The sequence below is a fragment of the Eutrema salsugineum genome, unplaced genomic scaffold, assembly GCF_000478725.1.
Source record: "Eutrema salsugineum unplaced genomic scaffold, Eutsalg1_0 scaffold_3, whole genome shotgun sequence".
NCBI classification, from domain to species: Eukaryota; Viridiplantae; Streptophyta; class Magnoliopsida; order Brassicales; family Brassicaceae; genus Eutrema; species Eutrema salsugineum.
In genome coordinates this window covers 14,312,591-14,337,866 of record NW_006256756.1, presented here as the reverse complement: position 1 = coordinate 14,337,866, position 25,276 = coordinate 14,312,591, and the positions used below count along the sequence as shown (strand labels likewise).

The following is a 25,276-nucleotide window of genomic DNA, read 5'->3' as shown; positions in this document are numbered from 1 at the left end:
CGCAAAAGAACGTAGATGGTCGAGAGAGTATAATACAATATACATCTTCACATTGGAATGATACCCAAAGAAACTATTCTACTATTAAAAAAGAGATTTTGAGCATAGTACTATGTATACAAAAATTTCAAAGTGATCTTCTGAATAAAAAATTTCTCTTACGTATCGATTGCAAAAGTGCTTAAAATGTTTTACAAAAAGATGTTAAAAACCTTGCCTCAAAACAATTTATGCACGATGGCAACAAATATTAAGTATTTTTTTATTTTGATATAGAATATATTAAAGGAGATTCAAAGTCTGTTCCAGATTTCTCGACAAGAGAATTTCTTCAAAACAGGTACGATGCCTCCGAGGAAAATTGATAAATACTACAAGAAAACATGCCATATTACTACGAATGTATTTGGTAGGAAATAGGTAAGAAATTTCCTACGAAAAGAAAATGTCAAAAAGTGGAAGGATATATCCAACCAATAACCTACCAAATTTATATTCGTAGAAAAGTTGTAGGATCCAATTGACTGTTACACTGGTGAAAATTTCGTAGGAAATTGTCCTACGGATTTCCTATGAAATATTGTTTGTAGAAAAATCGTAGGAATTTTGTAGAAAAATATGTCTTTTTGTTTGTCCCACATCGAAAAGTTAAGAATTTAGATGAAGAAACTGCACTATAAAAATAGCAAAATTTAAATTTTTTACGGATTTCCTACGAAATATCATAGAAAAAATCGTAGGAATTTTGTAGGAAACTTATGTTTTTTTATTTGTCCCACATCGACAATCTAAGTTAATTTAGGTGAAGAAGTTGCTCTATAAATAAGAGTCTTCACCTTCTCTCCCTCTAACTAATAATTACTTAGTCAAATTTTTAGGCTCATAGTAATTAGAGAATTTATTTTGTTTTTGTATATATTTTATTAATCAAATTTATAATTAATTTATATTTTAATTTAAATTCAATTTCCGATATTAGTTTAATTTTTGATTTTTATAAAATTATATTGGTAGGAAATTGGTAAGATATTAGAAGTAAAAGATTAGTAAAAAAGTCATAGGAAATAGGTAAGTGATGTTTCGTAGGAAATTGGAAAGGAACACATCGATAGAAAATTGGTAGTAATTTGGTAGGAAAGTTCTATTAAAATTTCCATAGCAAAACTAACCTACCAACATTTTCGTAGGAAATTTCCTACCATTTTTTTACCTTTTACAATTTCCGACCACCGATTTCCTATAACAAAATTTCGTAGGAACTTGGTAAGAAATGGCCGTTTCCTACCAATCCCATAAAAAAATTGACCCCCAAACACATCTCTAAAGATAAAAACAGAACCCTAGATCTCTGTTACAAAAAAGAATGTGGAAAAGAAGAACATTCTGACTCTCTTAAAACTCCAGAGAAAATCATGAATCAAATTCTACAGCTACAAAAAGCTTTTGTGCTAAATTTTTCAAAAGAGGAGAAAGGTGATACTTCTGAAAACCACTCTTCCAAAAATGTTTTAAAATCTTCTAAGGTCTCTTCAAAAATGATTTTACATGAAAAGCAGACCTCTAAAATAATTTCAAAACTTTTGAATAATTCACAAATTATTCTAAAGGAGTTTTAACAAAACTCACCCTCTGAAAATTTTGAAAAAACTATTTATCAAAATATTATAAAATATTGAAAAAGGATTTTTGGTTAACAGCGACCCGTTTTTAACAAGAAAAAAATATTATGGGAAATACCGATATTTAAAACCTCATAATACAGATAAAAACGTGTTATTATTTTAAACGATTTTTGAAATAACAGAATCAATGTACTTTAAACATTTTTATCTCAATGAAAACCACACTAATCCTGCTTATTCCACTTTTAAAATTCATAAGGTCATTTCTCCAAGCGATTGGGAATCTAAATTTCCCAGTAAATCTAAAAGATCTCTCTTGTTTCGATGTCTCTTTCAATTACTGGGACTATTTTTAAGCTTGGTACAATTCATTTTGAATCCAATCTCCAAAACGCAAACACACATGGTTAATCTTTTTGATACCACTTGTGATTATCCAAATCTCCTTATTGGTTCATTCCGTGGTGGAACTACTTTGGCTCTGTTACTCAAATTTTCAAGCATAACATTCAAAAGTCTTTTCAAATCTTCGAAACAAACTTCATTCCATCAGAAAATGAGAAGAAATTCCTCCCCCCCACCCCCCAATAGCCCTTTTTCACTCTAAATTTCATTTTCCTTGGGTTTTTTCTTGGACTCTCAAGTTTTCCCCTGATCCAATTCCAATCATTAGGAGAAAGTTCAGGGTAAAATGGTGGGATAAATTTAAAATTTCCTTAAATCTTTATCCATCCAACATTTTAGAATAAATAAATATCCAAAATTCCAACTCCTCCGTCGCCCTTATTCAAACACAAAATAAAAACTAAACACCAGGAACAACCTTTTTCTTTGCCCAAAAATCCAAAATGTTATCGATTCTAGCAGCAGCTAAATCTGAAGAAGAAATTAAGGCAATCTCCTTGCAACTCATGCCTTCACTCAGACTCTATTTCACAAACCTCAGGAAGCGTATCAGAATCTAATATCTTGGATGTCGATAAAGAAAGTTTTGTAAACAGTGGAGTATGATTCCTCGCCACCAAGTACAAATCTCGACAAAATCATTGTTACGAATAAATCATAACGACGAATCTTTCGATACGATCCACAACGGCAAATTACGACAACACCCGCACATCGCAGACCATATTTCTTGGTGTTTTTTGCCGCAGACGTGACACCCCCCCCCCCCATTAGCCCTTTTTTTACTCTCAATTTCATTTTCTGATTATAAGTAGTAATATCATTTTTAAAAAATAACAAATATATATTAAATGATATTTTTAATAAATATCTTTTATTAAGTGATAAACAACACCGATAAATGTGGTATTTGATGTGCGGTGTTGTCATATTTCGCCGTTGTGGATCATATCAAAAGATTCGTCATTATGATTTATTTGTAATAATGATTTTGTTGAGATTTGTACTTGGTGGCAAGGAATCATACTCAACTGTTTCCAAAAATTTCTTGACAACAACAAGCAAACCGACAATGAGACTCACCTTGGCTTTCTGAGAAAATTATAATTCTTAAGGTTTCGGATAACCTCCTCGTTCACCTACACAACTAAAATTTAACGGCAATCCAACCAGAACCGTGCCAAACGGAGGTCAGATTCAGACTCAGGATGGAAAACTAGGTTAGGTAGGTGACTTTGGACTTAGGCGACCTACCTTTACTTTTCCCAACACGGTGATTTGCGGTGGTCGGCGGCAGTGGTTCACGGTGGTTGTCAGAAAATTTTCAGAGCTTCGCTAGCTTTTCTCTTTGCTTGAAAAATGAACCGCATAACTCTTATATATAGAGGGAATTGGCGGTGGTTAAAAGATTCTAGAGCAGCTGTGTCGTGCTTCCGGAAAGATTCCCAAGAAGTTGTGTCATGCTTCTACGGATAAGCTTCACCGGCATGTGGAGAGCGTGTGCCGGCGTGTGCGAAGCGTGTGCCGGCGCGTGCAGAGTATGTGTCGGCACGTGAGGAGCGTGTGCCGGCGCGTGCCTGGCATGTTTCAAAGCAGCTCAAGCAAGCTAGCAGGCTGCTGAGTAAAGCAGGTCAATCAGCAGCTCAATCACCGATCATTTTCCCTTGGCCAATACCTTTTCCGACCCTCCGATCAAACCGAAACGACCAAAATAGCCACCCACGCAACCATAAACTTAACTTCTATGGTCAAAACTTAACTTTCTCGACCTCTAACCTTACTTTTATCTTTAAAATTCGGTCCTTAACTTAGAATCCTTCCTAAACAGTCTTGACCTTACCAATTGCACATCGGATCGTCCCGCCAAACTGCTTCGGTTTGCACAGTTGCTCTGTATGGGTTATTACATTTCTGTTGTGGTGAGTCCTCATTGGCTACAATGAAGAGATTGACTATTCGGAGGTTTAGTTGCAAGGGAAGATTAGAATGATGCTTGTTCTGAGTTTCTTTTTACCTATCAAATTTGGAGATCAACACTATGACACCCCAAGTTTAGGGTTATGGCCCATTATTATTTTTTTGTTTTTTTTTTGCAGCTCTACTCTCAAAAACATCTCTCTACTATTCGACCCAACTATCTAAACCAAGTCCAAAAACTATAAGTAAGTTCTAAATGTGAGTAAGGGTAAATTGGTTATTTTTTCTCCATCCTAGACCTAATGAGCTCGATCCCCTCTCTATATAAAGGCCAGCCACATTCTTCTGATAGGCACAATGAGTTAACGCAGTGAAACTGGATCAAAGAATCTGAAGGCATCAGTTCAAAATTAATCCAAGCGGGGGTTTTTCTGAGGCCAAGAAACCTTCTTTTTTTGAAAAAGGAAAACCATATATGGTGATCCATTTATGGTAAGCTATTTATGGTGATCCATTTATGGAAAGTCACTTATGGTGACCCATTTATGGAAAGTCACTTATGGTGACCCATTTATGGAAAGTCATTCATGTTGATCCAATTTAGGAAAATACAATTATAGACACTTCTATTTTTTGGAAAGTTTCTATTTTTGGAAATTTTTCTATTTTTGGAAAGTTCTGTTTTTGAAAAGTTATATTTCTGGAGACTTTAATTTTATTTCTATTTCTTATTTTTCTAATCTTTAGTTCTAAAGTCACGCATCAACTTCGGAATGGGGCGCAAGGCAGCAAAACCTAAGACACGATCCACTGCTTTGGAACTCACAGGGAGTTGTTTTGAGTATTCATTTAATATTATATTTAATTTATTAATGCGCGTAAGGTGTTTAGTACGAATGTGTGATGATAGGTATTTCTTGTTTGTTTGTTACTTAAGTAGTTGACCATGTACATCATTCATAATTGGTTATTCATTTCTATTTATATTATGAATTTAAAATTAATATGTGAATTAAAGGAATCAAATGAAGTTGGAAATAAGCAATGTTGAAAAGTCATAAATGTCTAAGATGGAAGTTAGTGAGGAATGATAATAATTAATCAGTGTAAAGTTAATGTGATTGTGTGATGGTCTACAACAAGGGACTAAACATTGTGAAGTTTTAGTGATCAAGAAAAGGCTGACGAGCCATAGTCAAGCCCTGTTGAGTATCTGAGACGTGAAGGTCTTGGACAATGTGTTAATGTGAAGAGTCAGTCTTGTTTGAGTCCTGCATGATATTACCCGCAAAGCCGTCAAGCCCTGTGTGGGTGGTGGCAAAGGATTGTTGTGTTGGTGGTGGCAAAGGATTGTTGTCAAGCTAGTTTGTTTAAGTATGCATCATCTTGATCCACATGGTTACAACTAATGAATGTTAAAGGGCTGGCGGATAAGAATGCTTGTGTAGATTAAGGTTTGGACTTGTTGCATTCAGAATATATTGCTTGAATTGCATTTTAGAACTAGTAACTTGGGCAATGAGTTTTGAATTCTTTTAGTGATTATCTTTCTCTTTGTAATATGAACTCCCAAACATTCAACCTCTCTCTGTCATTTGTGCTAGTTTGCTTGAGGGCAAGCAAATGATAGTGTGGGGGAGGTTATATATTCATATCATTGCATATTTAGAATGCATTTTTGGTCCCAATTTAGAGTATAATGCATGCATATATGTATTTTTATTAGTGTTTAGACCTTTTTTGTATAGTTTTAGGTCTTTGCATTAGGTCCAAGGGAGTCTTGCATGTTTGGAGTGATATTCAGTGCAATGGAGCTGCTTGGGAGCAGAAGAAGTGAAACCAGTAAAGAAAATGGTGAAAAAGGGTGAAGAAATGATGAAAATGGCCAAATGGAGGCTATCGGCCAAACCATGTCCCGCGGTAAGCTTTTTGACCGAGAAATCGGCCCAGGACGCGTATCGCAGGTGAAAATAGTTGTTGTAGGAAACGTAAGCTACCAATAGAGAAGATGTGAGCAAAAAGGAATTCCATTAGTAATGCATGATCTTACTCGCGGCAAGTGACGAAAGCTACTTATCAAGTTTAAGTGATTAGTTGGTTAAGATGACGAGAGTTGGTTAGCCATATAAGTGCCTATTCTAGTTCCATGCAAATCCTAGAAACAAATTAAGATATTATACCTGAGACTAGTCAGAAGATACTTAGATACCGATTAGGATAAACAGGGGACGTCTGCATCGCCCCCTATGAGTTTAGAACCATAATTTGAATCGAGCATCCCATATATTGTCCTTAGCAACTCAACCTTATTTCAGTTTTAGTCTCTTATCGATTAAGTTTAGCATTATGTCTAGTTTTATTTTGTCTTTTTTTCCCATAAAAACCAAAACCAAGCAAAACCCCCTTAGGTTTATTATTTTGCTTACTTATCCCAGTTTGAAGTTTTTGCAGATTAGACATCCTCCCTGTGGATCGAAACCGCACGACTGTGCACTTGCAAGATACTGGGTTTTATAAATTTAAAACTTATTTGCGACCCTCTAACCCTAGCACGCGTCAAGGTTTTGGTGCCGTTGCCGGGGAGGCTATATATGTCGAGTTTCTGCCAAACTTCATAGGAAGCAATCCCGAATTTTAAACACCCTATCTCTTTTCTTTTAACTCTTTCTTTTCTGTTCGCCCTAGTTTCAGACTTTTAAATATGGATCAGACTTTTGAATATGGATCATCCACACAGGAGAAACCATAATCCCGAGCGAAGGTTTTCCAACCTGTGTGCTGCTCCCTGCGCATTCAGGCGTGATTCAGATACATGGATCAGATCCTATTTAGTCTCCAGCTAATCGATTAGAAGCCAAGCTGAATCAATTTTTTGAGCTCAAGCTGTCGTCAAAGCTGCCCTCCATATGAAGATATATGCCATCTCCATCGACCTTAACAAGAAGTTTAATCATCTCTCTGATCATATGAAAACCCTAGAAGAACAAAGTCTCAAAAACAGTGCAGTAATGAATCAGAGAATGGAATATGTTGAAGAAAAACAAGGGAAAATCACCTTCAACCTTCGTTAAGCTGATAACACCGGATTTCGATCATTTTTATGGATCACTTTAATGTCTTTTGCATGTGTTTTTACTCCATTTTCAAAGGTTTTCGAAGGATTTCTACGTTTTCGGATTTTAAAAGACTTTTCAGGTAATTTGGGATAAAGAGACACAAATTGGAGCAAAAATACTCTTTTGGATAAATGCAGACCGTAAGAACTCTCATGGAGAGTTGAAGACCTTCTCACCATCTGATCACCCTCAAAATTGGAGAACTTATAGAAGAATCAACCAGCTTTCAAATGCACTTGGTTTGGAGACATTCCAACGGTTCGATCTCAAGATATTCCATTAGCCCCAGAGCCACTCGAAGACGGCCAGCAAATTACGCGACTGCGGCCACCAGCCTATTTCCCGCGGCCACGAGCCTATTTCCCGCGGCCACGAGCTTCTCGACCACGGCCAACCACCTATTTCCTGCGGTCTCGTCATTCCTGACCGCGGCCGGCCAACTCCGAATCAAATCCCATATTTATGCGATTTTTGTAGAAGATTGTTCAAGTCTGAGTTCTTCAATAGAGAAGCTTTCTTTCATCTCTTTTCTTTACTGTTTTTGATTACTTTTATTAAAACCAATGATGATGTCAACCTCAGCTATGTCTGAGTAGATCCCGAGTTGGGCTTAGGGTTCCCGAAAGGGGCTCTCATAATCGATTAAGACATCTAGGTTTATAGATCTAGGATTTTAACTTTGTTTTCTGTTTATTCTCGTTCTTATTGTATGTATGCTTGATTGATCACCTATTATCTGATCTAGATAGTTAGTGTTGCGAAAGTTTTCATTAAGTATCAGACCTAGAATGAAACAGGCGATTTTTCCGTAGGAGTGGAAACCTAGCTGCGGCGAGATCGTGAGTATTGACGAGTCTTGTGCAGCTCTTGCGTTCTCTTCCTTCCAAGGCCAGAGTGGAAACCTACTGGTCAGGGTTGCGAGAAACAGTTGGTTATGATCACGACAGTGACGTAGTCATACCGCCGTACTCTAGCTCTAGAACCCTTTATTTCGATATTCGTCAATCCCAATCTATCATCCCTAGGGTTAAAACCGATTATGATCCCTGTAGAGTTCCTGAAAGCTCAGCGTTTTTAGCCATAGTTTACAAACCAATCGATTTTTACTTGCTTATTTAGATCTGCACTTCAATTGTTTAGGTTCGATATTTTGCTTGCTTTACTTGCTTTTCATTCAATTTTCTACTTGTTTTCTAGGATAGATTTATTTGCTTTCTTTCGTTTTAGTTTGATCAGTGACAAACAACCAACCTCTAAAACCAATCTAGTCTAGACAAAAAGTTAGAAATCGTAGAAGAATACCAGGCACACAAATCTCTGTGGATTCGATCCCCAAATACTACAACTGATTAGCTGTGCACTTGCGGCTTTCATTTGTTTTTGTAAGGGTAAAACTTGTTCCCTCACGCAGTTGACACGCATCAGGTTTTTGGCACCGTTGCCGGGGATTTTTTTCGCTGCCTTTTGTTATTTTTCTTGTTCTCATTTCTGTTCTAGACTCCTGATCTCTAGTTCTTTCTTAAAGTTTGCTGAATTATCTTTCCCTTCTTTTTTTTTTTCTCTGAATCGCATGAATACCAGGCGAAGACCTATAGAAAACATTCCAATTCTAGACGAGATAGACAGACACGAAAGAGAACTTCAAAGACTTAGAGAAATGCAAGGTATGGCCAACGACGACCAGCCTGGAGATCCTATCAACCGAGCTTTAAATATGGACCAAGACGGGTCCGAACATGGAGAAAATGAAGAGAACAATCACAGAGAAGGTGATCATGCTCGACAAGATGGAGAAGAGGATGAGTTTCCTCTAAGAAACCACAAAAACCGCGAGAGAGAAGAACATGAAGACCTTGATGCACCTATCAATGCAGCCGATGGTGACCACCAAGGGATGCAGCAGAATGGACACGTTAACCGCCCTGTTCAGCCAGCAAATCAACATCGAAGACAAGGTAGGAACCATCGCATAGCTGATTTCGATGCACCTACTCAAAATTTTCAGAACCGATCTGCAGTTCAAGTTCTATTTCCGAACCGGAATGAGTTTGAAGTCAAGCCTCAAATCATCTCATTGGTGAAACAAAACCAATTCCATGGAGTTCCTTCTGAACATCCAATGGACCATATCGAGCTCTTTGAAGAAATCTGCAGCATGATGAGAACAAAGCAAGTTTTAGCAGACTATTTAAAGTGTAAGTTGTTCCCTTTTTCATTAGCAGACAAAGCTCACCGTTGGTTGAAATCTTTGCCTGCAGGATCGATTACTAATTGGAAAGAGTGTAAAACTGCTTTCCTGAATCACTTCTAGACTAAGTCAAGGTCGAACTTGTCGAGAACAAAGATCTCAAGCTTTCAGCAAGGACCGACTGAACCTTTCTATGAAGCCTGGGAACGTTTTAAGGAGTATGAACGTGATTGCCCTCACCATGGATTTCCCGGATCAAGTCTGCTGAGCACCTTTTACCAAGGTTTGCAACCAAAATACAAACTTTCGCTTGATACAGCTAGCAATGGAGATTTTGGACAAAAGACAATAGCACAAGGAAGAGCCCTCATCGAGAATTTGGCTCAAGCCAATAGCAATGATTGTCCTAAATACGATCGCTCGACGAAGCAAACCGGAACATACAACAAGGAGATAACCGAGGTGAAGAACATGATGAGCCAGATTTTAAAGAGCAACAATCGCCCAATCCATGCTTGTGAGGCCAACAATGGCGCAGAAGATGAAGGACCTATTGATATCGATCACATTAATCAAGCCTTTCAAGAAGAAGAGGTGAACTATGTAGGAGCACAAGCACCATATCCAAATCGCTTCAACAATGGCTTCAACAACAACTTCCGGAATGCAAATTACAACAATCTCTCTTACCGCAATCCAAATGTGGAGAATCCTCAAGATCAGTACTACCCACCACAGCTAAAATCCTTCCAAAACAAGTTCCAAGGTGGAAAATTCAGAGGGACAGGAGCTTATCAACCGCAAAAGCCATATAACTACCAAGGTACGGGTTTCAACAATCAATTTTTATAACAGCAAGGAGTCACGACGAACCAGCTAGCTTCACAAATCGGAAGACTTGAACAGTCCATCCAACAACTTGTTATGACGAACGAGAAAGCATCTAAAGACATGAACGTGAAGGTTGACTGCATGTACAATGACCTGAACGGGAAGTTTTAAGCTTTATCTTCGCACGTCAAAAAGCTAGCCGTACAAGTTGCCCAAACAGCCGACTCTATGAAGAAGCAAAGTGGAGCTCTTCCCGGAAGAGTTGAGGATAACCCCAAGAGGTTTTGCAATGCCATAACCACACTGCCCGAAGAAGAGGCCAGAACCGATGGAAAGAATGAAGAAAGCCCAATCTTTGTACCACTTTACAAGGATGTCGATGCCAAGCAGCCACCAATCAAGGTACCTCGACGATCACCGTTTCAAAGGCTTACAAAAGCCGATGATCCGGGACGTTTTGTTTTCCAATGTTTCATTTCAGGAATAAAGTTTACAGATTGTCTGTGCGATTCCGGAGCCATGTCAACATCATGTCAAAGACATTTGCCGAAGAATTGGGCATAGAAACCTTACGGACATCGACGGTCAAGGTTATCTTTGGAGATTCATGTCAAAAGGATACTGAAGGGGCGATTCATGATCTACAAGTTCTAGTAGGAGACAAGATTGTTCCAGCAGATTTCCAAGTCCTGGAAATGGATAAAGACAAGGAGAGGCCACTCATTTTTGGGAGATCATTTCTGGCTACCGTAGGAGCAGTAATCGATCACGCAAACCGGCATGCTGTTTTCCTCAATGTAGATTGCAGAAGGTTTTATCCGACTATCCTAGATGATTTTCCAAGCAAAGGAAGCCGGCCAAAAGAGAAAGAAAAGGAGAAGCCGAAAGCTTTTGCAAAGATCAAGATCATCATTCCACCGGATGCAACAGAAACTAGTGAGAACCAAATCCAGGAGCTGATCGAAAACACAAAAAGGGTTTTAAACAATGTTAAAGTCCAAAAGAAGAGTAAAGGAAAGAAGACAGCTCCTCAAGGAGAAGAAGTAAAACCTCCAGCGACCGGAAGTGATAAAGGCACGTCAAGTGGAGTGCCATTCTAATCAGCCTGATTCTTCATGCCTACGTCGAGCTAAACGACTTAAAACAAAAGCGCTTAATGGGAGGCAATCCATTTAGGTACTCTTTCTTTTAGTTTTCTATTCCTTTTTACAATTTATGTTTTCTTTTTCTTTTAAGTTTCAGGTATTTTATAAAACAAAAACACAAAAAATCAGAAAATTAGAAAAACCAAGAAAGAAGGATAGGTTTTTAGCTACTCGGCCCGGCAAAAACCTGAAAGTTGGACGAAGGTCGCAGGAAAAAGGGCCGCGGTCGCAACCAACCGACCCGTGACCAAGGCATCATCGACCCACGGTTTTCAAAAGATTCCTGGTATAACCTGGTGTTTCCCGTTGTTTTCCGGTGTTACCTGGTGATTCCCGGTGTTTCCCGGTGATTCCCGGTGATTCTCAGTGATTCCCGAAGTATTCCCGGTAAAGCCCGTTAAGATTTTCCGTAAGTTTTAAATTTCTCGTTGCGTACAAGACAAGACAGGTAAGTTCCCGTAAACTTTTGAATTCCCGTAAATTTCCCGTTTTCGCTACAAAAACGCTTTTTAAAGAAAGGAAATGCACTTTTTGGATCAAAAACTCCTTATCTAAAGGTGTTCTCTATCTTAACTGGTAATTTCGTGCTCTCTATGACTCTATATCTAAAGGTGTTCCCTCTCTTTCAAAGAAAAAAAAAAGAACGAATAAATGAAAGGAGAGAGGGAAACAAAAAGCCTAATTAGTCTTAGATTGTCAAAATTTTTGGAGAAAAAATCAACCACTATACGTTTAAAGAGCTATGGTTTTGAAAGATTTACAAAAATCTAAGTCTGAGGGAGTTAGGAGAGAACTTGAGGAAGAAGACCAGGAATCTATGGCAAGAAGAAAGTGACTGAAAACTGTGGATGCCAACAGCTTCACTCTCTGTTGCGGTTTTGCATAATATCCTGCATCCTCCAGATCTTCAGGTAACCAGTAAACACTTTAAGCCTTACCCCTAGAATCACCCTTTTTGACACCTAACCTAGATTGCCTTGCCTAGACTTTCTTTGATGAGAACCACCGAGATTTTTAATAAATGTTGAGAGCTAGTTGACTGAAAGTTAGATCTTAGTGCATAGATTTCCGCATGACGGATTAACAGACTAGTTATGCCCGTATTGCTAGTGAGAATTTTCTAGGCTATTCCCGATTGATGCATAATGATTGATATTGGTCTAAAAGTTTGGTCTCTGAGATTTTGTTAAGTTCCTGCGTTTTCAAACCTCTCGCCGAGATTAAGCTTTTGTTTTGTTCGCGGACAAACAAAAAACTAAGTCTGGGGGAGTTGATAACACCGGATTTTTATCATTTTTATGGATCACTTTAATGTCTTTTACATGTGTTTTTACTCCATTTTCAAAGGTTTTCAAAGGATTTCTATGTTTTCAGATTTTAAAAGACTCTTCAGGTAATTTGGGATAAAGATGCACAAATTGGAGCAAAAAGACTCTTTTGGATAAATGCAGACCGTCAGAACTCTCATGGAGAGACGAAGACCTTCTCACCATCTGATCACCCTCAAAATTGGACAACTTATAGAAGAATCAACCAGCTTTCAAATGCACTTGGTTTGGAGACATTCCAACGATTGGATCTCAAGATATTCCATTAGCCTTGGAGCCACTCGAAGACGGCCAGAATATCACACGACCGCGGCCACCAGGCTATTTCCCGTGGCCACGAGCTTCCCGACCGCGGCCAACCACCTATTTCCCGCGGTCACGTCATGCCCGACCGCGGCCGGCCAACTCTGAATTAAAGCCCATATTTCTGAACCCAAAGTCATTTCTCAGCCTCAATTCCGGAACCCTAGAGACCATGGAGTATTGAAGACACTAAATACTTGTCATTTAGGTCGTTTTTAGACACAACCCTTCATACTTTACAGAAACCCTTTTCCTTTAGCTGTTTTATGCGATTTTTGTAGAAGATTGTTCAAGTCTGAGTTCTTCAATAGAGAAGCTTTCTTTCATCTCTTTTCTTTACTGTTTTTGATTACTTTTATTAAAACCAATGATGATATCGACCTCAGCTATGTCTGAGTAGATCCCGAGTTGGGCTTAGGGTTCCCGAAAGGGGCTCTCATAATCGATTAAGACATCTAGGTTTATAGATCTGGGATTTTAACTTTGTTCTCTGTTTATTCTCGTTCTTATTGCATGTATGCTTGATTGATCACCTAGTATCTGATCAAGATAGTTAGTGTTGCGAAAATTTTCATTAATTATCAGACCTAGAATGAAACAGGCGATTTTTCCGTAGGAGTGGAAACCTACCTGCGACGAGATAGTGAGTATTGACGAGTCTTGTGCAGCTCTTGCGTTCTCTCCCTTCCAGGGCCAGAGTGGAAACCTACTGGTCAGGGTTGCGAGAAACAGTTGGTTATGATCACGACAGTGACGTAGTCATACCGCCGTACTCTAGCTCTAGAACCCTTTATTTCGATATCCGTCATTCCCAATCTATCGTCCCTAGTGTTAATACCGATTATGATCCCTGTAGAGTTCCTGAAAGCTCAGCGTTTTTAGCCATAGTTTACAAACCAATCGATTTTCACTTGCTTATTTAGATCTGCACTATAATTGTTTAGGTTCGATATTGTGCTTGCTTTACTTGCTTTTCATTCGATTTTTCTACTTGTTTTCTAGGATAGATTTATTTTCTTTCTTTCGTTTTAGTTTAATCAGTGACAAACAACCAACCTCTAAAACGAATCTAGTCTAGACAAAAAGTTAGAAATCGTAGAAGAATACCAGGCACACAAATCTCTGTGAATTCGATCTCTAAATACTACAACTGATTAGCTGTGCACTTGCGGCTTTTATTTGTTTTTGTAAGGGTAAAACTAGTTATCTCACGCAGTTGACACGCATCATAAGCCGAGAGAGGAATGCAAACCCTAACTTTCAAACTCGATGACTTGGATAAGAAGTTGAGTGAAAGCAAAAACCAATCCTACGACTACACATTAGAACTGTTGCAAGGCGTAGGAAAGGTTGTTGATAAGACTGAAGAGCTTGATTCTACTTTAGATAGAGTTGTTTATGTTCTTGATGAAGTATAAGAGAAAAATGAAAAAATTTCCAAGGATCATAAGGAGAATGATCCAACTACTGGAACCCATGATTCGGAGACCAAAGACATGCCTGACGACCACTGGAAGCAAGAGTACAACAATAGACATGAGGAGAATGAAGCATCGAGCATCACAAGCCACGAGAAGCCTACCGCGTCTACGCAAACTTCAAACGCGGCCGAGCTCACTCCCACCGCGGATGCGCAGGTCTCACCCGCGGAGGAGGCTTTTTTTTTTAAGTCCCGAGCCTTCTCATCCATTAACTGAAAGCTGTTCAGTTGAACACAGACCCTAGAGACCATTCATCAAGAAGATGAAGAGTATGGTTTGTTTGTTGTTGATGCAAACATTGGAGACCATTCATCAAGAAGTAACTCACCAGTACCTGAAGAGCCAATAACCAAGTGCATATGTAGAGAGAGACTTATTGAGTTCAACCACTTTGTGAAGACAGTCCCTCTCTACCATGGATTCTATGATATTTGGAAGCTGGGCTGTCTACTGATGTGTCCTGTGGTGAGGGTGTCAAGTTTTACCCTAAATAAAATCAATAGCCGCAAGTGCACAGCTGATCGATTGTATTACTAAGGGATCGAATCCACAAGGAAGGAGGATCTTTCCTGCAAAAGCCATCGAAAGAAATATAAAGTAAGGAAGTCTAGAACCAGACGAGTTTTGTGAAGGTTTTGGTGGTGTGTTTAAAACGTAAAAACGAATCTTAAAGAGAAAATACGGGAATTAAAATGACCTAATAACTAAACTTAACGAAAACGGGTAAAAACGAGAAAAACGGCTAAACCTAATTGCTAAGTAAAATCGATTGAAAGAGTAAAGAAACTAGACTAAAGCTTAAATGAAAATCGGTGTAAATCTATAAGTAAAGAAAGCACTGGGGTTCAGGGAAGTTTTCTCAGGGGTATGAACGATTCAAAACATTGCTATAGAGTAAATTTGATAAGATCTTAGCTTAAAATTTTCGAACTGGAGTCACGGATGTATGAATACGCCACTGTCGTGATCATAGACAACTATCTCTCTCAACCCTGATGATAACACCGTATTTTGACAACTTTTAATCATAATTATATCTTATGCAGGTGTTTTAACTCTGTTTCCAATGGTTTTTAAAATGTTTTCAATGTTTTAGAGTTTCAAAAGACTTTAGAGGAAACTTGGGCAAAAGATATGCAATTTGGAACAAATAAGCAATTTTGGATAAATGCAGGCCGTCAGAAGTATGATAAGCGATGAAGACCTTCTCACCGTCCGATCACACTCAACATTTGAGAAAACATAGAGGATCCAACCAGCCTTCTAATGCACTTGGTTTGGAGACAATCCATCAGTTAGATCTTCAGATATTCCCGATGCAAGAATGACAGAAAAATGCAGTTCTGAAAGAGAGCCATGTGCCGGGACCGCGGCCAACACCCATTTTCCTGTGGGTAGAGCCACCGCGACCGCGGAACTTGGTCGTTCACTTTCCAGACGACTTAATTAAAGCCCAGATCAATTCCTTTCGTTATTTTTGAAGCCCTAAGTGTCCAGGACCACCCCAGAAGCTATAAATACCCTCTTTAGGTCATTATAAAGCGGGGGAGACGAATAGAAACACATACTAGAGAGAGAGAGAGAGTTCGTGTGGAACCCTAGAGGCTGCCGCCGTCGATCCCGAAGAAGGAGCCGCCGCTGGAGAGCATCATCGCGCCTCCACCTGCAACTCTGTTCTTCGTTTTCTTCCTTCTTTTCTTTAGTTTCCTGCACTCTCAATTTCGTTTATCATGCTTTGTTACAATATGTTTGAGTAGTTACCCAGTTGGGTTTAAAAGGATTGTTCAAAGGGAATTTCATGTGTCTTTGCTTATGAATCGATAGATTTATGATTTATAATCTTCTAGATGTTCTTCGTTTGCCTTTAATCTTACTGCGTGATTCTTTGCTGGCAACTTAGAAGCCGATCTGATATGATATGTTGCGAAATTTTTCATTGAGTGTCTGAACTAGGGTGAAACGAGCAATTATTCTATAGGAGTGGAAACCTACCTGTAGTTGAGTTGTGAATGTTGATGAGTCTTGTTCTGTTATTGCATCTTCTCCCTTCCAGGATCAGAGTGGAAACCTACTGATCAGGGTTGCGAGAGATAGTTGTTTAGTGCTGCGAAGTAGGCTATTCATACTTCCATGCCTCGAGTTCTAGAACATACGTAGTTGATTACCTTTATCACTTGTTTAAAATCGACATAGCTTAGTCCATGAACCCCTGCGAAACCCCTTGAGCCCCAACGTTTGTCTTTCATTGCTTACAACCTTAGATTCATTCTGCTTTTATTCGCTTGTTACTTGCTTTCATTCATAACCGATTTTTACTTGCTTGCACTTGCTTTCGTTTTTATTTGCTTTTACTTGTTTAGCTTTCTAGTTTAGATTTAGTGACAACCAAAACCCAAAACCAAAACCCAAATTGTTTAGTTCTAGTCTGATTTAAGCATTGCAGTGAATTCGTACTGAAACAACAAGTCTCTGTGGATCGATACCCTAAGTACTAAAGCGCACATCTGTGCACTTGCAGACATTTAGGGGTTATAAATTTAAAACCTGAAGCTTAGTAAAACAAACCAATACCCCGTTTACAAATCGCAATCAAGTTTTTGGCGCCGTTGCCGGGGACTTTGATTTGTTTCGTTGCGAATCCCAGCTTAAATCCATTAGAACACTTGTTTACTTTTACTTTTTGTTTTGAATTTTTCAGGTTTCTCTGCAATGAGAGACCGGGAACATGTTCCCGGAACTCTTGGTGATCCACCATATCGTGTGGATGGTGATCCAAGCGATGATGACCTGACTGATGACGAGTTTGAAGAACCGATCTATGATGACAATGAGCTAATCGGATCGACTAAACGTGAAGATGATGATGAACTGATTGGAAGTTTCGATTCACTCGAGAAGTTCTTGGGAGATCGAAGAGCTATTCAACCAGCCTTACCAAAGGATGGCAAAACCGAAATCAAGGTACCCTATATCCATTTAGATCAACAAAATCAATTCTATGGTTATTCATTCAAAAACCCGATAGACCATATCGAGACGTTCGAAGAATTATGTGCAACCACTACAGAAAATGGGGATTACCACAAGTGTAGTCTTTTCCCATTCTCTTTGAGAGACAATGCCAGCAAATGGCTAATATCTTTGCCACCTGCTTCACTAAAAACGTGGGCAGCGTGTAGAACTGCTTTCCTAAATCGTTTTTATACTAGAAATCGTACGAATCTCTTAAGAAACAAGATAAGAACTTTTAAACAAAAAGAAGATGAAGATCTTTTAGATACTTGGGAAATATTTAGGGAATACCAAAGAGATTGTCCACACCATGGATATACCGAGGAATACCTGCTGGGTATCTTCTATCGAGGTATTACTCCAGAGTTACGACACTCTTTCGACACAGCAAGTAATGGAGACTTCTCAACTAGATCTGTAGAAGATGCTCATGTTTTCATCAACAATTTCGCAAACAACATCCGAAATCAAGCCACCTTTGGTAATTATGCACTTCCTGAGAAGAAAGAAGAGATCTCGGAAGTTATAAAGTGTCTCCATCACATAATGAGTCAACATGGATTGCAACAACCAAACAAGGCACACAATACGTGTAACTTTGAAGGTTGGGACAATCCAATGGTTCTTATTATCAAGAGATGATGAACACTGCAGAAGTCTACCAGATTCAAGATTTTCCATTCGTTTCTGATCACCGCGGGTCCATTCATTTGGACCACGGCAAACCATGCTTTCACCGCGGTCATGATGACGCTGACCGCGGCCAAGACCTGTTTCACCGCGGTCGCGAGCCTTCTGACCGCGGGAAACCGTCTTCCGACCTTGCCTGGAAATCACCTTCCGTACCAATCTTGGCTATTCAATCTAATCCTGTTCCACATCCTAGTTTTCCCCCTTCTGAAGCTGAAAACCTAAACAAAAGAATTCTAGAGCTTGAAAAATCTAGGTCTCAAGAGATTAGTGATCTTAGATCTGAACTAAAAACGATGCAAGAAGATTTCAATGAAAAATTTTCCACCCTCCTTAGCCTGATAATCAAAACTAATTATAAAAATTTAGAAAATTCTGAAGAGGAGCCAAGTGAAAATTCTTTCGAAAACTCAAGTGAAGCAGATCCCTCTGATCATGTGAAAGCTATCACACTTAGTAGTGGATTAGCTTACAAAGAGCCTGAATTTCCTAAAGATCCTGAAGATGAGGAAAAGGGTAAGGAAAAGGAAAAAGAAAGAATCACGAATGAAGATGTTGAAAGAGAAGTGGTAGGAGAGAAGGATGGAGAAGAAGTAAGAAAAGATTCATCCCGGGAAATCCTTGGAGAAGATCCAATTCCACCTCCACCAACTCGTGTCAATAAACCTAAACCTCCATATCCTAGAGCCTTAAGAGCCCCTAAGAAGGAGAAAGAAAAAGCTAAGCTGAAAGAGTTAATTGATCAGTTAAATGTGAGATTACCTTTCGTAGAAGCTTGTGCTATGATTCCCGCTTTGAGAAAATACATGAAGGGTATTCTAACAAATTCTTTAACTCTTGAAGAAGGCGTTATGATGATAACCCATGAATGTAGTTCTATCCTGCAAAGCCGAATCCCTGAAAAGAAAAACAATCCTGGAAGCTTCATACTTTCATGCACCATCAATGATGTAGCATTTGAGCGTGCTCTCTGTGATTTAGGATCTAGCATAAACATGATGCCTCTTTCAGTAGTAAAACGTTTAGGACACCACACTTTCCAACCCACTAAAACTTCCTTAGTATTAGCTGATCGTTCTGTTAGACAACCTATAGGTATCCTAATAGATGTTCCTGTCGAGATCGAAAAATGTTCCATACCAACTGATTTCGTAGAAAGAGAACCTAAGGATCCACGTATTCTTGGACGACCATTCTTATCTACAGCCGGAGCCATAATCAACGTTCCTGAAGGAAAAATCAACCTTCATCTAGCCGGTCTAGTTATGGAATTTGACATGAACAAAAGTTTTGATAAACCGACTTTGGATGGCAAAATTTGTTGGGTTGATGAGTTAGACGGAATTATTAAGGAAGTCTACGAAGATCTGCTTCTAGACGACCCTTTAAGTGTCATGCTTTCACCCGCAAAAGATGAACGCAATTTCCATGAAGAAATTTATAGTGAATGCACGCGTATTCTAGATAAATCCGAAACTTATAGGAAACCTCTAAACTATCTAGATCTTAAGGACCAAACAAACATTCCTACACCTCCTAAAGACATTTCTGCAGCAATTAATGATCCTTGGAGCAAGCTTAAAGCCCCTCAAGTCGAGCTTAAACCTCTTCCCGTCGGACTTTAGTACGCTTTCCTTGGACCAAATTCTACTTATCCTGTCAAAATAAACTCTGGTTTGACTGAAGAAGAAACCACTATGCTGTTGACTGAGCTGAGAAAGCATAGAAAAGCCTTAGGATATTCGCTTGATGACATACCTGAAATCTCCAGATCTTTGTATGCACAAGATAAATCTAGAGGATAATGCTAAAAACTCAATCGAAAGTCAAAGGAGACTGAACCCTAATCTCATGGATGTTGTCAAGAAGGAGATTATGAAGCTTTTAGAAGCCGGAATAATCTTTCCTATCTCAGATAGCACATGGGTTAGCCCAGTTCATGTTGTTCCGAAGAAAGGAGGAGTCACTGTCATTAAAAATGATAAAGATGAAATGATCGCTACAAGAACAGTAACTAGACATCGTATGTGCATCGATTACCGGAAACTGAATGCAGCAACTAGGAAAGATCATTTTCCACTTCCATTCATAGATCGAATGCTAGAAAGGTTAGCTAATCACCCCTACTATTGCTTCCTTGATGGATACTCCAGATTTTTCCAAATTCCTATTCGCCCGGAGGATCAAGAAAAAACGACATTTTCCTGTCCTATGGCACGTTTGCTTACAGACGTATGCCTTTTGGATTGTGTAATGCACCTGCTACCTTCCAGCGGTGCATGATGTCGATCTTTACAGAGTTTATTGAAGATTTCATGGAAGTATTCATGGATGATTTCTCCCTGTATGGATCTTCTTTTGAAAAATGCCTAGGTAACCTTGGTAAAGTTCTGCAAAGATGTGAGGATAAGCACTTAGTATTAAATTGGGAAAAATGTCACTCCATGGTACGAGACGGAATCGTGCTTGGGCACAGAATTTCGGGAAGAGGAATTGAAGTTGACAAAGCTAAAATTGAAGTCATGACAAGCCTACAACCCCCCCCCCCCCACAAACGTAAAAGGAATTCGTAGTTTCTTAGGACACGCAGGATTCTATAGGCGCTTCATAAAAGATTTTTCTCAAATAGCTAGACCTCTTACGCGTTTGCTTTGCAAGGAAACGAACTTCGAGTTTGATGATGAGTACTTAGCCGCGTTTCATAAGATCAAAGAAGCCCTTGTCTCCGCGCCAGTCGTACAAGCACCTGATTGGGAACTCTCATTCGAAATAATGTGCGATGCAAGTGACTATGCAGTCGGAGCAGTTCTTGGCCAACGAAAAGATAAGAAACTGCACGTAATCTACTACGCAAGCAGAACTCTAGACGAATCTCAATGCAATTATGCAACAACAGAGAAAGAAGCCCTTGTCTCCGCGCCAGTCGTATTTGCATTTGAGAAATTCCGTTCTTATCTCGTAGGATCTAAGGTCATAGTTCATACTGATCATGCTGCAATAAAGTATTTAATGTCTAAGAAAGACGCTAAACTTTGGTTGATAAGATGGATCCTCCTACTGCAAGAATTCGATATCGAAATTCGAGATCGGAAGGGAGAAGATAATGGAGTTGCAGACCATCTTTCACGAATTCGAGTTGAAGAAAGATAAATGACAGTTTGCCAGAAGAAAATATCTATGCAATAGATACTACCCCCACCAATGCCAATACCCCACCACCACGTCCACTAATGCGACGAGCAGATGCTTTCAACACCCCATGGTTTAGGCACATAGCGAATTACCTAGCAGCTGATGTTGAACCACCACAATTCTTTGGTTATAGGAAGAAAAAGTCTCTGAAAGACGTAAGACATTATTTTTGGGATGAACCCTATCTCTATAAGAGATGTGCTGATGGGTTCTTCCGAAGATGCGTGGCTGAAGAAGAGATGGAAGGAATTTTATTTGGATGCCATAGCTCGTCTTACGCAGGACATTTCGCAACCTTCAAAACTGCTTCAAAAATCTTGCAAGCAGGTTTTTGGTGGCCTACTTTGTTCAAAGATACCTAAGCTTATATATCGCGATGCGATAAATGCCAAAGGATGGGTAACATAAGCAAAAGGAATGAGATGCCTCAAAATTTTATTCTCGAAGTCAAAATTTTCGATGTCTGGGGAATAGATTTTATGGGACCCTTTCCTACTTCTTTTGGAAACCAATATATCTTAGTAGCAGTAGACTACATCTCTAAGTGGGTTGAAGCAGTCGCTAGTCCCACTAATGATGCAAAAGTTGTCATGAAGCTGTTTAAATCTGTGATATTCCCGCGTTTTGGAGTTCCTAAAATTGTGATAAGCGACGGAGGATCACACTTCATCAACAGAGTTTTCGAAAATCTTCTTAGAAAGAATGGAGTCACACATAAAGTTGCTTCTCCATACCATCCCCAAACCAGCGATCAAGTAGAAATCTCAAACAGAGAAATCAAGTCGATTTTGCAGAAAAACTGCAGTTCATCGCAAGGATTGGTCTACAAAGCTTGACGACGCATTATGGGCATATCGAACAGCATTCAAGACACCATTAGGAACAACACCGTTCAACCTAGTTTACGGAAAAGCATGTCACCTTCCAGTAGAACTAGAATATAAGGCGCAATGGGCTATCAAAGAGATGAACATGAACCTGAAAAGAGCTGGAGAAAGAAGACTACTTCAACTTCACGAGTTAGAAGAAACCAGACACAGTGCTTACGAAAACTCGAAGATCTACAAGGAGAACACTAAAGCATATCATGATAAGAAGATTATTCATAGAACTTTTGCTCCTAACGATAAAGTTCTTCTTTTCAATTCTCGTCTTAAGCTTTTTCCAGGAAAATTACGTTCAAGATGGTCCGGACCCTTCACGATAAAGGAAGTCAAGCCATACGGAGCCATTGTCCTGTGGGACAAAACCGGAAATTCATTTACAGTGAATGGACAGCGTGTAAAGCCATATCTGGCTGAAGAAAGAGAAGACGAGAGAGAAGTGATGTTTTTGATTAATCCATCATCGGCCAATGATGAGATCAAGGAGTGTCATGACCCCGGTTAAGTCTAATCGAGCAACAATGTCAAGCTAATGACTTGAAACAAGCGCTTAGTGGGAGGCAACCCACTTGGTATTTTATCTATTTCCCTTTGACCTTTATTTTCTATTTCCATTGCTTTGTTTCTGTTTCATTAAATTTCAGGTTTTCAATAAGGAAGAACAAAAAAAAAAAGACGAGCAGTACTCTCCACCACGATAAGTTCACTTAAACATTTCAACTTTTCTATTTTCTTTACCATTCTTTCCAATATTTATCACACTGAGGACAGTGTGAGATAAGTCTGGGGGAGGATGTTCATCCGTCACTAATGAAATTTGATTTGTTTTGAGTTTGTTTTGGACACATAAAATGTTTTTCAAAAATCGTTTTCAAAATGTTTTTCAAACATTTTTCAAACCAGGAACACAATAAACATTACTATGATGAATTAGACCAGTGTACTTCTACGCTATTTCCTTGAAGGCCTCATCCCTTAGACTCTCTATATAAAAAAAAACGAAAAAGAAAAGAAAAATAAGAAGGGAAAGGAAATTTAAAACCTAAGAGAGTCTAGGAGGATCGGATTTTATACTTGAAGCAAGCTTGATTTCGATTATTTGGAGTTTTGGAGATTATCTTTATGATTCCCGGAAAAGATATAAGTCTGGGCGAACAGCTGTTTACAACAAAGGAGGAAGATTATACAGCAACATTTGGCAAAGGAGAAGTGACTGAAAATCTGTGGTCATTGATATATTCATAATTTGTCATATTTAGGATTGCATTTTTGTCCAAAGATTAAGTCTCATGCATACATTTAGCTAGTTTTGTTAGAGTTTGTCCTTGGTTCTAGCTTTGTCTAGGATTTGCATTAGGTCCTAGAGTGTCCTGCATTTTTGGAGTGTTCTCAGGTCATTTGGAGACTTTTTGGAGAAACTTGGAGCTTAGATCATGGAGGAACCTTCACCTGTGTGCAACAACTCGGACAGATGGTTTGGCGCAGACAAAGCCCTCACTTTGATCGCGTGGGACGAAGGACTTGCAATGCGATTCACCTTCCGGAGTCTTCATCAAAAATGAAGAGGGTCTAGTCTAGTTTCCATAACACTTGAGATCGTCTTATTTTGAGTTGTGAGCTGAAAGGTACGGCGATCGGACGCAGTGCATTTCTCGGAGCTGATAAAAGACCAAAGCAACGCGCGTCAAAGAACTGGCGGAACGGAGCCTTTGCCGACGTCACCTGAGCTAGAGCCCTTCACCAAAGTTGAAGAAGTCTGGTCTTCTGTCCACTGAAACTGGAATCACACCATTTGGACCAATATCCTGGAAGCTACTCTCCCATGAATGTGAAGTTGTCCGAGGAGCCCTGAATGCTGCGAGATTGATAACCCATATTAAGGCCTTGAAATTATGCTAAGGGAAGGATGGCACGGTGGAAGGCCACGGTCCATATCTGACCGTGGCATTTGATTGCATTTCTTCGGGGTTTGACACGGTCTCCACATGACGGTCTACACTTGACCGTGTCAAGATAGACTTGGTCGCGGCATGATCTTACTTGCATTCGGGAATTGCCACGAGGTAATGCCACGGTCTACACTTGACCGTGGCAAGACAACACTCATGATCCTTCAGACGTTCGGGACTTGACACGGCCACACGCCACGGCTTGAGACTTGGCCGTGGCAACTTTATGCAATCCTTCGGCTCTTGACACGGCCACACGCCACGGCTTGAGATTTAGCCGTGGCAACTTTATGCAATCCTTCGGCGTTTGACATGGCCATGCATCACGACCAGAGGGAGCCCGTGGCACCAAGATCCGTCCAAGAACAGAAGCTTCGGGTTTTAACACGGTCACATGCCACGGTTCGTCCAAGACCTGCTAGACCGTGGCAAACCTCACCTTTACCTACCAAAGCCGGGTCAGTACCCGGTTTGTTCCGGGCTGACCCGGTTCGTTTTTAGAGAACTATATATAGATTTTAGGGTTTTTCTCCAAAGGACTTATGCTTTATTCCCTTTTGTCTCTTGCCTCTTTTGTGAAAGACTCCACTTAAGAAGAGAAATATCGATTTTTAAGTGTTTAATCAAGAGAGTTTGAGAGATCTTTGTGTTTAAAGCTGTTTTCTTCTTAATCTATCATCTCCATCTCCATTTCTCATCATTAATCATGCTAATCTTCTCAACTTGCAAAGGTTTAAGAGAGATTAGTATGATTAGTGAGTAGTCACCTTAATGGGATTCTAGATGTGTAGGTTAGGGTGCTAAAGTGTTAGATTAGGAGTGCTTAGGGCTAGATTCATTGATTCATCTCTCTAAACAGCTGTTCTCTAGGCTAGATCCTTGCATATCACTTGAGATCTAGATTCTGGGAATTTCATGCACCAAGAGCTGAATTCCTGAAAGAGCTGTATTAGAGGTTTAAGCATTTGCTGCATGATGATGTATTGTTATTTGCTTGAATGATCATTTAGAACTGTTTATTAATGCATACTGATTCATATTTCACAAATGATGATTTGGTTTGAAAATGGATTAGTGTAGGGGTTAATACCTTCATGAGAGGATTAATCTAGATTAGAGATCTTAATCATTTGAATAATGTCTCATCATTGTCATTAGCATTCCTAGTTTAGCACCAAAGCACCCTAGCCAACTATCATGTCTAGAATCTCAT

The 25,276-nt window shown here is 39.3% G+C and overlaps 1 protein-coding gene and 2 non-coding genes across 3 annotated transcripts in view; 1 reads left to right on the top strand and 2 right to left on the bottom strand.

The window, feature by feature from the left end:
- Nucleotides 1-9,390: 9,390 nt before the first annotated feature.
- Nucleotides 9,391-9,496, bottom strand: LOC112085786. The gene has a single exon (XR_002899083.1). It is a non-coding gene; the product is annotated as a small nucleolar RNA R71 (small nucleolar RNA).
- Nucleotides 9,497-14,351: 4,855 nt separating this feature from the next.
- Nucleotides 14,352-25,276, top strand: part of LOC112085465 — a gene marked incomplete at its 3' end in the record, with an annotated part of 112,297 nt that continues 101,372 nt past the window's right edge. Inside the window, 3 exon segments of the mRNA XM_024154680.1 lie at nt 14,352-14,492; nt 14,574-14,801; nt 21,764-21,985. Coding sequence (XP_024010448.1) covers nt 14,352-14,492; nt 14,574-14,801; nt 21,764-21,985 — 591 coding nt within the window.
- LOC112085858 lies at nt 17,558-17,665 on the bottom strand. The gene has a single exon (XR_002899145.1). It is a non-coding gene; the product is annotated as a small nucleolar RNA R71 (small nucleolar RNA).